This window comes from Schistocerca cancellata, chromosome 1 (assembly GCF_023864275.1).
Source record: "Schistocerca cancellata isolate TAMUIC-IGC-003103 chromosome 1, iqSchCanc2.1, whole genome shotgun sequence".
NCBI classification, from domain to species: Eukaryota; Metazoa; Arthropoda; class Insecta; order Orthoptera; family Acrididae; genus Schistocerca; species Schistocerca cancellata.
In genome coordinates this window covers 721251101-721264674 of record NC_064626.1, presented here as the reverse complement: position 1 = coordinate 721264674, position 13574 = coordinate 721251101, and the positions used below count along the sequence as shown (strand labels likewise).

Sequence of the window (13574 nt, the reverse complement as noted above, 5' to 3'; positions counted from 1 at the left end):
TTCAATGTGAGTACCATTTGTGCCGAATCCCGGCGGAAAGTTTATGGGCCTTTCATTTTTGGTGAACCTACTGTAACTAGCACGTCTTATCTTGATATACTAGGGCAATGGCTCTTCCCTCAGATGGAAAAAGATGAGCCAGAGAACTTCATTTTCCAGCAAGATGGTGCACCACCTCACTGGCATAGCGAAGTACGCAACTGGTTGAAGTTCACCGTACCCAAGAGCTGGATAGGCCGCAAGGAGCCCAATGACAGGGCTTGCTTTGCGTGGCCCCCCACCCGACCTAACGCCATGTGATTTTTTCCTGAGCCTCCGCTACCAGCAGACCTCCCTGAATTAAGAAACCGCATTGAAGCAGCTGTTGCTACACTCACTGAAGACACACTTATCAACGTTTGGGAAGAACTCAGCTATAGACTTGATGTGTGCCGTGTGACAAATGGTGCTCACATTGAACATTTATGAGGTTCTTAGTAAGACTGTTTGAGTTGCTCTTTCAGAAAAAAAAAAAAATTGGCTCTGGGCACTATGGGACTAAACTTCTGAGGTCATTAGTCCCCTAGGACTTAGAACTAGTTAAACCTAACTAACCTACGGACATCACACACATCCATGCCCGAGGCAGGATTCGAACCTGCGACCGTAGCGGTCTCGCGGTTCCAGACTGCAGCGCCTAGAACCGCACGACCACTTCGGCCGGCAGTTGCTCTTTCATTTCACATATTATTTATAACTGTAAGTTTAATATAATAAATATTATAAAGCGTTAAAACCCCGATATTCATTTATAAACACCCTGTATACTACTTTTGCTATGCGGAGTCCAGTTCACCCAAAACTGTAGGATGGGCAGCCACTTACGAGGAGTTTTTCACGTATACTTTAAAACAGATGCAAACCGCCAGATCAGGTGACATTGGAGGTCAATGGTACAATGCGAGATCCGTGCACCCCTTACGGTAAATCCATCTTTGATGCAATTCATTACTAAGGAAAGCTGTTATATGCAGCTTACACTGGATTACTGCCTCTGCTGCTGCGTCCACTTGAAAAATGAAATTTTTGACATGTTCTCGATTCGGCGTACGCTGGTTAATGAATGAGCTAGCGAGCGAGTTACACTAGAGATAGCCCTACCGTTTACTTACAAACGGCGTCGAGGTAAACTTACAGTGTCGATGCGAAAATTAAAATGCATCCTAAGTTTTTATCTTCGTTAAAGGAGAAGAAACATACTAGTCTTGTGAAATCTGGCGAATCTTTTTGCAACATCGTGTAGTGCGTCTGCTGGCTTAGCGCCGACTTGCGCGGTCAGTTGCGCTCAGCTGCTACAATCCCTTTGGATGGCAGCAGACCTACATCAGGGGAAAGAGCCCGGCACACGAGCTGTCGTAAGACTCGGAAATCTCTCAGGCGAAATGACAGGTCTTGCCAACGTGACTGTAAGCTCGGTTTATTTCCTGCAACGTCACTGGCGAGTTGTTAGGATTACCGCCCGCATATCTTCGCAAGACGTACTGCAGTCGTGTAGAAAATCTCAGCTCCAGAAGTCGCGTCGAATCGGTCAGTTACGTGTTTTCGCCTGCCGTTTCTCACGCAACGCAGTTGTAGCTTGCAAACAACACTTCGGAGAGGTGTAACGATGGTTCTGTACAATTAGCTGCTCAGAGCTTCCGCTGCCTGAAGACCGTAGAGGACACCAGTGAGGGAAGAGAGAGATTCGAACAAAAAGCAACAGTTTGTTAATTACGTTGTTAAATGCTACTCAAATACGTGATCAACTATTTGAACATTTCGATTCATACTAAAGTACCACTGAACCTGTAGAGGTCAGCTAAGCATGTCTGATCTTTATGTAACATCATGATGGCCGATTTCAGACAAATTGGTCAACAACATTAAGAAGTTTTTATCGTCCGTTAACCACTGAAGAATATGAAGGCTACATTCTGGGTGACCCTTGTAGTTGCAGATTTGAAAATTAAAACTAGCCGCTATACAGTAGACAACCTGAAGGTCTGTCCATGGCAACAAAAATGCAAAACGAAATGTTTATGTGTCAGTACTGAACTATTCGGAGGAGGCCGACAGGTTATTTTGGGTGTACGAATTGAAGAAAACTTTAACTGGAAGAAGCATATTAATGGGCTGCTCAACCAATTAATGGTTCAAATGGCTCTGAGCACCATGGGACTAAACATCTGTGGTCATCAGTCCCCTAGAACTTAGAACTACTTAAACCTAACTAACCTAAGGACATCACACACATCCATGCCCGAGGCAGGATTCGAACCTGCGACCGTATCAGTCGCGCGGTTCCGGACTGAGCGCCTAGAACCGCTAGACCACCGCGGCCGGCAACCAATTAATGTCTGCTACTTCTGCTGTTCGTATGACTGCTAGTCTTTGAAACAAACGAATCAGTGTCATGACATTTCCACTCAATAGTATGTTATGAACTAATTTTCTGGGGGGGGGGGGGGGGGGAGGTGTGACCCAATTGATCGCACAGAACAGTAAGAATAATAACATGGTATTCTCCTAGGGAGAGGTACTAGATAAAACTGCACCATCACAATACTTACACTCGCAAACGAAATTCGTAATAAATAACCCACCACAATTTGAGAATAATAATAATAATAATAATAATAATAATATCCATACTGTGGTGTCACCGCCAGACACCACACTAGCTTTAAATCGGCCGCGGTCCATTAGTACATGTCGGACCCGCATGTCGCCACTGTCAGTGATCGCAGACCGAGCGCCACCACACGGCAGGTCTTGAGAGACTTACTAGCACTCGCCCCAGTTGTACGGACGACTTTGCTAGCGACTACACTGACGAAGCCTTTCTCTCATTTGCCGAGAGGTAGTTAGAATAGCCTTCAGCTAAGTCCATGGCTACGACCTAGCAAGGCGCCCGCCATTAACCATTTCTAGAGAGAGTCTCACTTGTATCATCAAGAACGCTGTATACAAATGATGGATTAAGTATTCCAGCAGCTACGTACTTTTCTTTATAGCATTCATTACGTATCCTGTTTCAGACCTAACGCCAGCCTGCGTGAGTTGACGCGTGCATTTCGGCCTCCTCTCTCAATTAGTGTGCGTTGTGTTGGCTAATCTGCCGACACAACACATACCTACAACATTAGACGAAAAAATCGGCCAATTTCGATTAGAACTCACGCAATGAAGGTCCCGTACAAGATTAATTATGTATATTGACAGTTTGTCGACTCCAGGAATCTAGGATCTCTACGACTTTTGCCTGTCATCAATATTGATACTGGCAAGCTATCGGTCCCAAGGATTCCAGTGCATTCAAGAATGTTTCAATTTCAAGTCTGAAGTTGGATAACAAATGTTAAATATTTTTTGTGTGATATAAATTAACATTTTCTGATTTTCTTCCTTTATTTATACTGCGAAACCTTTCTTCCTGCCAAATTGCATGGTTCTACGTCCAGAGGAAGTACCCTCTAGGTTTTGATGAGTGAGCTTGGGAGTATCAAATTATGTGAGATAAATGGCCGTATATTTTGATAGCACTGACTTAGATGCTTCACTTCTTTACATGGCCAAGTAACCGTAGACCTCAATATGTGACCAACTTCAGCTTGATACGTCCACCCGTTCCTGAGAAAAAGTGTTTTGAACAGTCAGTCAGACAGACAGACAGACAGACAGTGTGACCGTTTAAGCGTTATATTTTTACCGACTGAGGTACAGCACCCTAAAAATGATCTTTATTTTCCACCATTAAAACTTTCAGTGGCTTAGACAGGAGATCAATATGTAGGAACACATTTTTTTCACAGTTTTCCCAATAATATAAAACGTTTGACTGGTACCAAAACAAATTATACATCCAACCTAAAATCATTTCTCTTGGAAATATCCCTCTGTTCCACGGACAAGGTTTTTCTTAAAAACTAGCAGCCCGTAAAACACTAGTTTTTAAGAGTAACAAGGCTAAAAACTAAAATGTTCATTAACGTTCACACTTATCACGTATACACACATCCTGTAAACTGACTCGTTCCACACCCATTGTGATAAAAGGTACCGTTCAAATGATCTATGGAGCATGTAAAGAATTATTTTGGCAAACACGAAACGGGATATCGGTGTGCCCTTATTGAGCCCTTCTGCGGAATGTTACGTGTTGACGTGAGGGCTGGTTCGTTCAGACGGCAATACGACAGCGCAGGTGGGGGAGGACGCGGCTCCCCTGTGCGCCGAAGCCGGGACTTCCTGTTCCCCGAATAGACGGGCCCGCGCCACGCATCAGCCACTCGCTGGCTGCCCAAACAGCTCTCGACGCGCGACAGCAATTGAGCACCATCCACACTGCACCTCAACCGACCGACGGAAAGCGCAGCGGAGCGGCACTGTCGAACGGTGGTGCGGCCATACTAGGCTAGCGATGGCGGTTATCACTGAAACAACCGGTTTTCGGATATACACTGAAGCGCCAAAGAAACTGGTATAGGGTATGGGTATTCAAATACAGACATATGTAACCTGGTAGAATACGGCGCTGCAGTCGGCAACGCATGTATAAGGCAACAGGTGTCTGGCGCAGTTGTTAGATCGGTTACTGCTGCTGCAATGACAGCTTATCAAGATTTAAGTGAGTCTGAACGTGGTGTTGTAGTCGGCGCAAGAGCGATGGGTCACCACATCTCCGAGGTAGCAATGAAGTGGGGAGTTTCCCGTAAGGCCATTTCACGAGTGTGCCGTGAGCATGAGGAATTCGGCAAAAAATCAGATCTCCGACATCGCTGCGGCCGGAAAAATATCCTGCAAGAACTGGATCAACGACGACTCAAGTGAGTCGTTCAAAGTGACGGAAGTGCAGCCCTTCCGCAAATTGCTGCAGATTTCAATGGAAGGCCATCGACATGTGTCAGCGTGAGGACCATTCAACGAAACATCGTCGATATGGGCTTTCGGAGCCCAAAGCCCACTCGTGTATCCTGGATGACTGCACGACACAAAGCGTTACACCTGGCCTGGGTCCGTCGACACTGACATTGGACTGTTGATGAATGGAAACACATTGCCTGATCGGACGAGTCTCGTTTCAAATTGTATCGAGCGGATGGACGTGTACGAGTATGAAGACAACGTCATGAATCCGTGGACTGTGCATGCCAGCAGGGGAATGTTCAAGGTGGTGGACGATCTGTAATGGTGTGGGGCGTGTGCAGTTGGAATGATGTGAGACCTTTGTTACGCCTAGATACGACGTTGACAAGTGACACGTACGTAAGCATCCTGTTTGATCACCTGTATCTGTTCATGTCTATTGTGCATTCCGACGGACTTGGGCAATTCCAGCAGCACAATGCGACACCCCACACGTCCAACATTTCTAGAGTGGTTCCAGGAACACTATTCTGAGTTTAAACACTTCCGCTGGACACCAAACTCCCCAGACATGAACATTACTGTGCATATCTGGAACGCCTTGCAATGTGCTGCACAGAAGAGGTCTCCACTTCTCGTATTCTTATGGATTTATGTACAGCCCTGCAGGATTCATTGTGTCAGTTTCTGCAGCACTACTTCAGACGTTCAAATGGTTCAAATGGCTCTGAGCACTATGGGACTTAACTGCTAAGGTCATCAGTCCCCTAGAACTTAGAACTACTTAAACCTAACTAACCTAAGGACATCACACATATCCATGCCCGAGGCAGGATTCGAACCTGCGACCGTAGCGGCCGCGCGGTTCCAGACTGTAGCGCCTTTAACCGCTTGGCCACCACGGCCGGCACTTCAGACGTTAGTCGAGTGTACGCCACGTCGTGTTCCGGCGGTTCTGGATGCTCGCTCGGACCCTACACGATATTAGGCAGGTGTACTATTTTCGTGTTTGTGTTTTAACGCTCAGGTTGACCAGTCGTTAAAAAAATATGTATTATAACGCGAGTTTAACCTGAGTGTTAAAACCGCTAAAATGTCAGTTTCTGAAATAACCGAATTTCGGTTTTTCATTTCTATTATTTCGTGTAATACACGTAGAAATCTAACGGAGATTGGAGAATTTTGACTCCTTCAGTTTCCGGATACATAAAATCAAAATACTCAATTAAATCAGCAAATAAAAGAAGACCTAATTCATCCACCGTTCGCTGCTTTTCACTAAAAGTGGTAAGTGGTTGAATACCGTAAAAAATCACGAGTATTCTCCTATCGATTCTGAATTTTTCAAACTCTGCTCAAAAATCATCTTGCAATCGAGGTTCATACCATCACTTGCGCATTAAGAACAATAAATGCTAAAGGACAAAACTGCGGTTGAAGATGTATTTTTGCGTTAATTTGTCCAGTTTCAAGGGCTAAAAACAGTTTAAGTTACAGTACGTTGACCCAGGCAACAGATCAGCTAATTTCAATTTTTATTCTAAACTGTGAACGAACTGTTATTTCTAAGCTTTCTCCTTATATTATGTCGCAAGTTTGTTGTTTCTCCTTTTGTTCTCAGTCTTTTAAAGTAAACGGAGCGTTGTACTTGACTGATAGCACATTTCGTAAAATACTTCCAGACTATGGATGGTGCCATTTCGGAATACAACTAACGTCGGGCTATGACAGCATGAAACCACCGCGTACAGCAAATGGAGACAAGTCACACACATTGCCTGTACACGCATACCATCGAATAGACGATGCCACATGGTAACATATTCATTATTGTCTCAGCAATGCTGTATCAATTCCTATGCCATGTGTTTGTTGCTCGTTTCTGTCTGCGTTATTGAAACAACAGAATCCCTTTTCCCCATTTTCAATAATAACGCAGTATTTCAAAGCAACGAAAATTTTACGAATAAATATCGTAAAACACCGCTTATTCGGAACTAAAATGTCAATCTCGGCTTTAACCGGTCGGTTCTTCCAATACCTACACTAGACAGAACGCTAACGTAGCGTCTCGTTGCGCAACCCGGTACCGAAACGTTAGTGGGGTTATGTGGGACAGTTTGTCTTACGGAAGTCTGATTAGAGCAAGAGACCCGTAATGACAGTAAAGTTTATTCACGGCCGATGCCCAATTCAAAACGTATATATTGAGAAAGATCATACGGTAAATTTACGGCACTGAAATAGGGAAAGTGTCGTCCAAACTCTTCAAAACAGTATCTATTTGCACGAGAAAATATATACACACAAACACAAAAAGCATTATTAAGATGATAGCACGAAGAGCCTTTATAATTTATTTCTACGTCTTGTTTTGTTTCAAATTGTGAAATAACGTTAAAGCTAGTTTTCTGCTTCGATAGAGTTAACTTTTCACTTTTGAAATACTTCCATTAAAAAAAAAAAAAAACCAGTGTCATCTGTGGTCTTGGCGATTTATGTAGCTATAATATCCATCCAGTTGCGTTTTGAATTTGGTACGATATACTGTACCATTAACCAGTTTTCGGGCCACTGGAGACACATCATTCGGTGGAGGTTTTATAATAATATTGTTTTCTGGATCATGTGCAAGTCGGAAGGAAGGAAGGACGGACGATGAGGGTCAATAGAGACGGAGCAAAAGCTCGGATTGTGTCACGGATGGGGAAAGAAATCTGCCGCGTCCTTTAAAAGGAACCATCCCTGCACTTGCCTGTAACGATTTAGGGAAATCACAGAAACCTAAATCACGATCATCGGAAACACACACACACACACACACACACACACACACACACACACACCACCTAGGTGCACTTGCTTATTCAGTAAATTAAGTTCTTATTGATACAGACTACAGACTTTTATTTAACCATGTATTGTGGAATCGTTTTTCTGCTTTCATATACTTAAGCTTTTTTAAGGCAGAAATTGGAAGGAAAGCCCAGAAACCTCCGCAATGAATCACGAGAATAAAAGTATAAAAAAAATTAAAGATTAAGATGCCACTATATTGCGGAATCTTTTTTCTGCTTTCATATACTTGGGCATTTTTAAGGGAGAAACTTGTAGGGAAGTCCAGCAACCTGCGCAATGAATCGCGGAAACAAAGGTAGCAAAGAAAAAAGATTAAGATGCCACCAAAGCATAAAATTCACTTTTTATGTGTACAGACTAAAGCGGCAAATGAAAATTTGCACCAAGGCCAGAAATCGAACTCGCGTCTCTTGCTTACTAGGAAAATCCGTTAGCCACTTAGCCACCTTGGTTCACGCAACTGCATGGATTATCCTGGTACGCCTCCCTCCTCGATCCAGATTCTCACCCTGTCCCAGCCTATTTTAAATTCCCCCTTAGATACGAACAGAATTGCCGAGGCTCTCCAAGTTCTGGAACAGCACCTCATCGTCGAACGTAGGGAAATCCAACCTCAAACTCAGGTGCAGGTACTTATACAAATTAAATGACAATTTCAAACAATTTACTGGTCTCATACAAATAAAATTTTATGTATATAAACTGAAGCGGCGAGTGAAAATTTGTACCAAGGTCGGGAGTGTAACTCCGGACTCCTGCTCCGAAGGCAGGTGCGTTAACCACTAAGCCACTTTGGCACAGCGGTTCACACTAGTGCACGGATTATGCTGCCACAAATGTTAACTCGTCGCTTTAGTCTATATACATAAAATCATATCAGTACGAGACCAGTAAAGTCTCTGAAACTGTGTCATTTCATTTATAAAATTCACTGTATCACATGGATGAATGCGACGAGAATTGCCTAACTTACAATTGTGGCAGGCGATGCAACCGTCAACACCAACGTCAAACCTTTATCCCCGATAATTCTTAATGGGGAAGCGTCCACTCTGTCCAGTTCCCGCTGCAGTCATGGACTGTGCGGCTGGTCCCGGCGGAGGTTCGAGTCCTCCTTCGGGCATAGGTGTATGCGCTTGTCCTTAGGGTAATTTAGGTTAAGTAGTGTGTAAGCTTAGGGACTGATGACCTTAGCAGTTAAGTCCCATAAGATTTCACACACATGTGAACATTTTTTGTGCAGTTACATTGACGATCTCTATGACTGGCATAGTCTAAAAAGCCTTGTCGGTTCCATGATGTCCCTTGTAAACTGACATTTTCTCAAACTATGCCTTGAAAGGAATAATTTCGCAAATTTGTTTTGGGAAAAAATACGAATGGGACAGCGACATCAATTTCTGAATTACTAAGAAAAAAGAACCTAACATATTGGCGCGATACTGAATGTTACACTAACTAAGACACACCAGGCCATTTTCAGTGAAATGTTCTTCACACGCGTGTGCCAATATTATGATTCAAATACTAAATCTTACTGCAATGGCTCACGCAGCGACGGCGTTTTAACATCGCTGATCCGTTCGTAGGATGGAGGCACTTCCATTTACTCAAAGGAAGAGTTATGGCGTGGTGATTGGTGGGAGTAGCTGTTTCACGTGGTCTCGGCCGGCGCTGACAGCTTTTTTGGCACAGCCAACTTACTCAACCGCGGTTGGCAGCTGACAATGTGTCCAATACGTCTACATAATCGTGAACAAAACAAACGTAACATATGGAGTTTTAAGCATTACAGAAACGTAGTACCATATCTGATTGACGTTTAAAAATGTCGATATGTTCAGTGAAGATTCTCTCTGCACATAGTACTGAAGCCTAAGGTTGGTAGCGACCACAAACAAGTGAATATCGATCGTAAGTCATACACCTATCTAAACAGCTACTCCAGTCAGCGATTTGCGCCATAACTCTTGGTGAACAGGTAATAAGATAAGAAGCGTCCACGTAGCCATTAAAGTTAAGTAGGGCAGTCCTGACACCAGGATTCTCTTTCGTTCTCAGATTCATCCATGACAACCAAAACTGCATCAATACTCATCAGTTTCATCGGAACAATAGACTTTATGAAAGAAGACGGGCTCTGTCTCATTATTGACATAGGGCTCTCGGGCGCCAATGATAGCGTATCAGGGCGACTTCGTTTACCATTAGGCTAGGTTACATAACGACATGTGGGCGAGCAGATAAGCGTTAGGATATTTGTGAAATATGGATTTCGCCGCGTAAAGTATGAATTACTCAAATGTTGGTTTAGATAAGCATGTAAGACAACTTCACGACAGTCCAGAATCTCAGTGGTGAACTATTCTGCGCACCACGTCACCTCCTGCTTTGTTAAGTGTTCTTCCTCACTTACGCCGAAATGCAGCTAAAGCCCTAAAGCCGTGGTTGCAAGTGCAATTTCGACGTCCTAGCGGATGCACTTTTACGACCGACGATTCGAGCGCAAAAGGAGCGGGACTTAAACCTCCGTCCGACCGTCGTCATTTTGGTCGTCAACCGAACAGGGTGGGGCGGTTCGTTAAACAGGACACTGCCGCTACCTTGCCCCGACCTCCCCAGATTCGGCGGAAGTTTAAGCTCTCACTCGTCTCAGAGTCTAACACTACGGTCGCTCAACGTTAACAGCTAATGCAGGTACCTGATGGGATGAAATACCTCTTAAGAATCACGTTCTGTGTTTCTTATATATTATAGTATATGACATTCGTAGATGTTTCGAAACTGTTGTATGATTTATGAAATTGCTTGGGACCGACAGAAGAAAGTATAGTGCAACATAAATATTTTTTTTCTCGATAGTGCTGAGGTATTTGATATGTAGAAGTCCAAAGAATAGCATCCGTGTTCAGGAGAGTAAGGCTACATAAGCATCGTCTTTTTTAACGTTATAAATTTTAAGTAGCGAGTGTGATTCGCTATAAAGATGTACTCTTTTTCTCTGTTTCTGTAACAGGAGCATGTAGCTGATGTCAGATTCAACGAAAGTAACAACGAAAAATTGTATAATATAAAGAAAGCTCTGCAGAACCGAACATTCCAGAAAATAAGAACTAATTAAAAGTACCCACTGATGATATCATAAAGGCGTTGAAACGTATTTGAACATTAAAAAAGAACAGATGTTTGCATATTAGGTGTTCTGAACTTTCATAATTTACAGCTACATATTCGGCAAGTTGAAGTATCGAACAAGATGTTGCAACGAGAAAGCGGAGATTCAGAGTTCTAAAAGTACGAACTTCCCTGATAAATGAGTGAGACTGTATTAGTGTTTCCTATATAAAATCACAAGATTTTCCTTCCCCTGTCTTCCCCATTTTACCTTTCCCCTATTAGAAACATGGGTGTAGCAACTGCTGGAAGCCACATATCTTATGGGAAATGAAGTTTCGCTCTAAGCAGGCTGTATTGCTGACTATACGCCAAACTGCGTAAGAAACAAAAAATGCCTTGCAACCAGTCACGAAAATATATGTATGTTCGCCACCAACCGTTGGTGGCTTTGCTGCATGTTTGGGTGACAATGATGTTTCAGCTCGTCCTCAGGAAACCAACGTCGCTATATATTTTAGGGCGTGTAACACATTTGTGTTTCTGAGAAGTGTGTTGATGAGCTACAAAGCGAGACTGTCACCTGAAAATAGGTCTTAGCTGATGAGAGGCGTTGTTAGTCGTAAATATTAATGAGTTGTTATGAAAAGTCTTTGTTGCTTGCCTAGGAAAATAAATAGTTTAAATTCAAAATACTGTTCTGGACTCTCGCGCTGTCTATGAAACGAAAATGAAAATGTGTGTTGTTGACCCAGTACATTTTTTGTAATCTATGTAAACAATGTTACAAATAACGAGGATGACAACTAAATCCTAGACTGCCGCACGTCGAAATATGGTGACAATAGCAATAACCAAATAGGGTTAGGTATTGTTACGCTGTTGTATATTACAAAAAATATATATGAGTTAGTTTAATCACATTGGGAACGCGTTACGACGAAAGAATGAGACATAATCGTTACAATGCCAGCGTAACTGACCAAATAGCCCACGACGTTTCCTTTACTAAAGTTTTCACTGTTCGGAGCGAAATGGAATCACTTTTGGCGACAGAACACGAAGTTCTAGATTGTTTATAAACTGTGCAAGTGATGTTTTATGGAGGTGGTATGTTACTGCTTTAATGAATGTTAAGAACTGCGTTATGCGGCATACGATCGATTTCGATCTAGAACCAGACTATAAAAAAATGGTTCAAATGGCTCTGAGCACTATGGGACTTACCTGCTGACGTCATCAGTCCCCTAGAACTTAGAACTACTTAAACCTAACTAAGCTAAGGACATCAGACACATCTATGCCCGAGGCACGATTCGAACCTGCGACCGTAGCGGTCGCGCGGTTGCAGACTGAAGCGCCTAGAACCTCTCAGCCACTCCGGCAGGCAAAATCAGACTATCATCGGGGTCTGAAAACCATCTCAGCTATGCATTTGCGTAATTGGCACAACAGTTACCAGTTGAACATTGTTGCATCGTTGATATTAGCTGAAGATACGTACCATTCTTTCCATTTAACCCCACAAATACAACGTTACAGCTATGCATAGCATACTACAGTTCTTCATATATGTAAGAGACGCAAGGGAGTGCAAGGTTTTTTGTGAGTTTCGTGTAATAATAACAGAAAGAAACGATAAGGCCATTTTACACCACACCGTGTCGCTCGACTGATGGACTTAAGTAATGCTAATATAATGATAAAAAAAAGACCCAGAAAATAATTCCTAAGAGATGTAATAATGGACTGTAAGTGAGGTGAAAACACGACGCCTATGAAACTTCTCGGTTGATCAACATTTCAACGAGTTTCCTACCAGTCATCTTCAGGCGAAGATAACGGACTACAAAATCGTTGAATCGCTACTTCAATACGAAGACGCAGTCTGCTGTCAGCCCTAGAATTTATCATCAACTGAACGCGTCTCAACACGACACCTGTTGGGCACACCGTCATTTGGCGAGCACATCGCTCCGGCAGTCGCACTGGCTGCCGGCACCTGTTGTCGGCGTCCCCCGGCTCTGATGCAGAACGTACCGTTGGCGTGCGCGGGCGGCGCCTTGGGCCCCAGGCTGTGGTCGGTCCACCGCGGCGACTGCACCAGCATGGCCACGACTTCTCGGTAAGCAGCACACACAAACACACGCGAGGCGTCAGCTCGCTCGCTGCGGAACACTGGAGCGGCACTCGCACAGACGGTTACACGGAACACACGCACACTACTGGTGGCGCGGCCGGCGGCCGACTGAAGTGGCACAGAGCCGCGCGGCGTGGCGTCCAGCCACGGCCGAGCGCAGCAGCCAGACAGCGGCCCTTCTCCCGCCACCACGCGCCCCCCCCCCCTCCCACTCCGCGCGGCCAGTCCTGTCCCGGCCCGGCACACCGCCAGAGCAGCCTCAGCCTCAGACCCTGCAGCCGCTCTTCTGGTCCAGCGCCGCTACTTCCGCCAGGTCGCGCTCACGCGCCTCTGTTCCTCTACCTGCCGGCTCCCCACCGCACATCGCCGCCCCGTTAACTCCGTTATCAATATTACGAGCTCATCTGCAGGATGCGTAGAGCGTCCTCGAAGTTTTGTGTCCTTGAATTAGCCCTTCTGTTGGCGAACGGGCTGACACATTCAGCAGGCAACTCTACTGAACACATGCCTCAGTAGCTGAGGTTGACGCTCTTCTCTGGGGTAGCCGATTCGAGTGCTGGTGGTAAAAAATTTGTCA

General features: G+C 44.3%; 1 protein-coding gene across 1 annotated transcript in view; it reads right to left on the bottom strand.

Moving 5' to 3' along the window:
- Positions 1-13135, bottom strand: part of LOC126185072 (tyrosine-protein phosphatase non-receptor type 13-like) — a 741952-nt gene extending 728817 nt beyond the window's left edge. The window contains exon 1 of the mRNA XM_049927852.1: positions 12898-13135. Coding sequence (XP_049783809.1) covers positions 12898-12967 — 70 coding nt within the window. The 5' untranslated portion in view covers positions 12968-13135. The remainder of the gene's footprint in view (positions 1-12897) is intronic.
- Between the last annotated feature and the right edge of the window lie 439 nt (positions 13136-13574).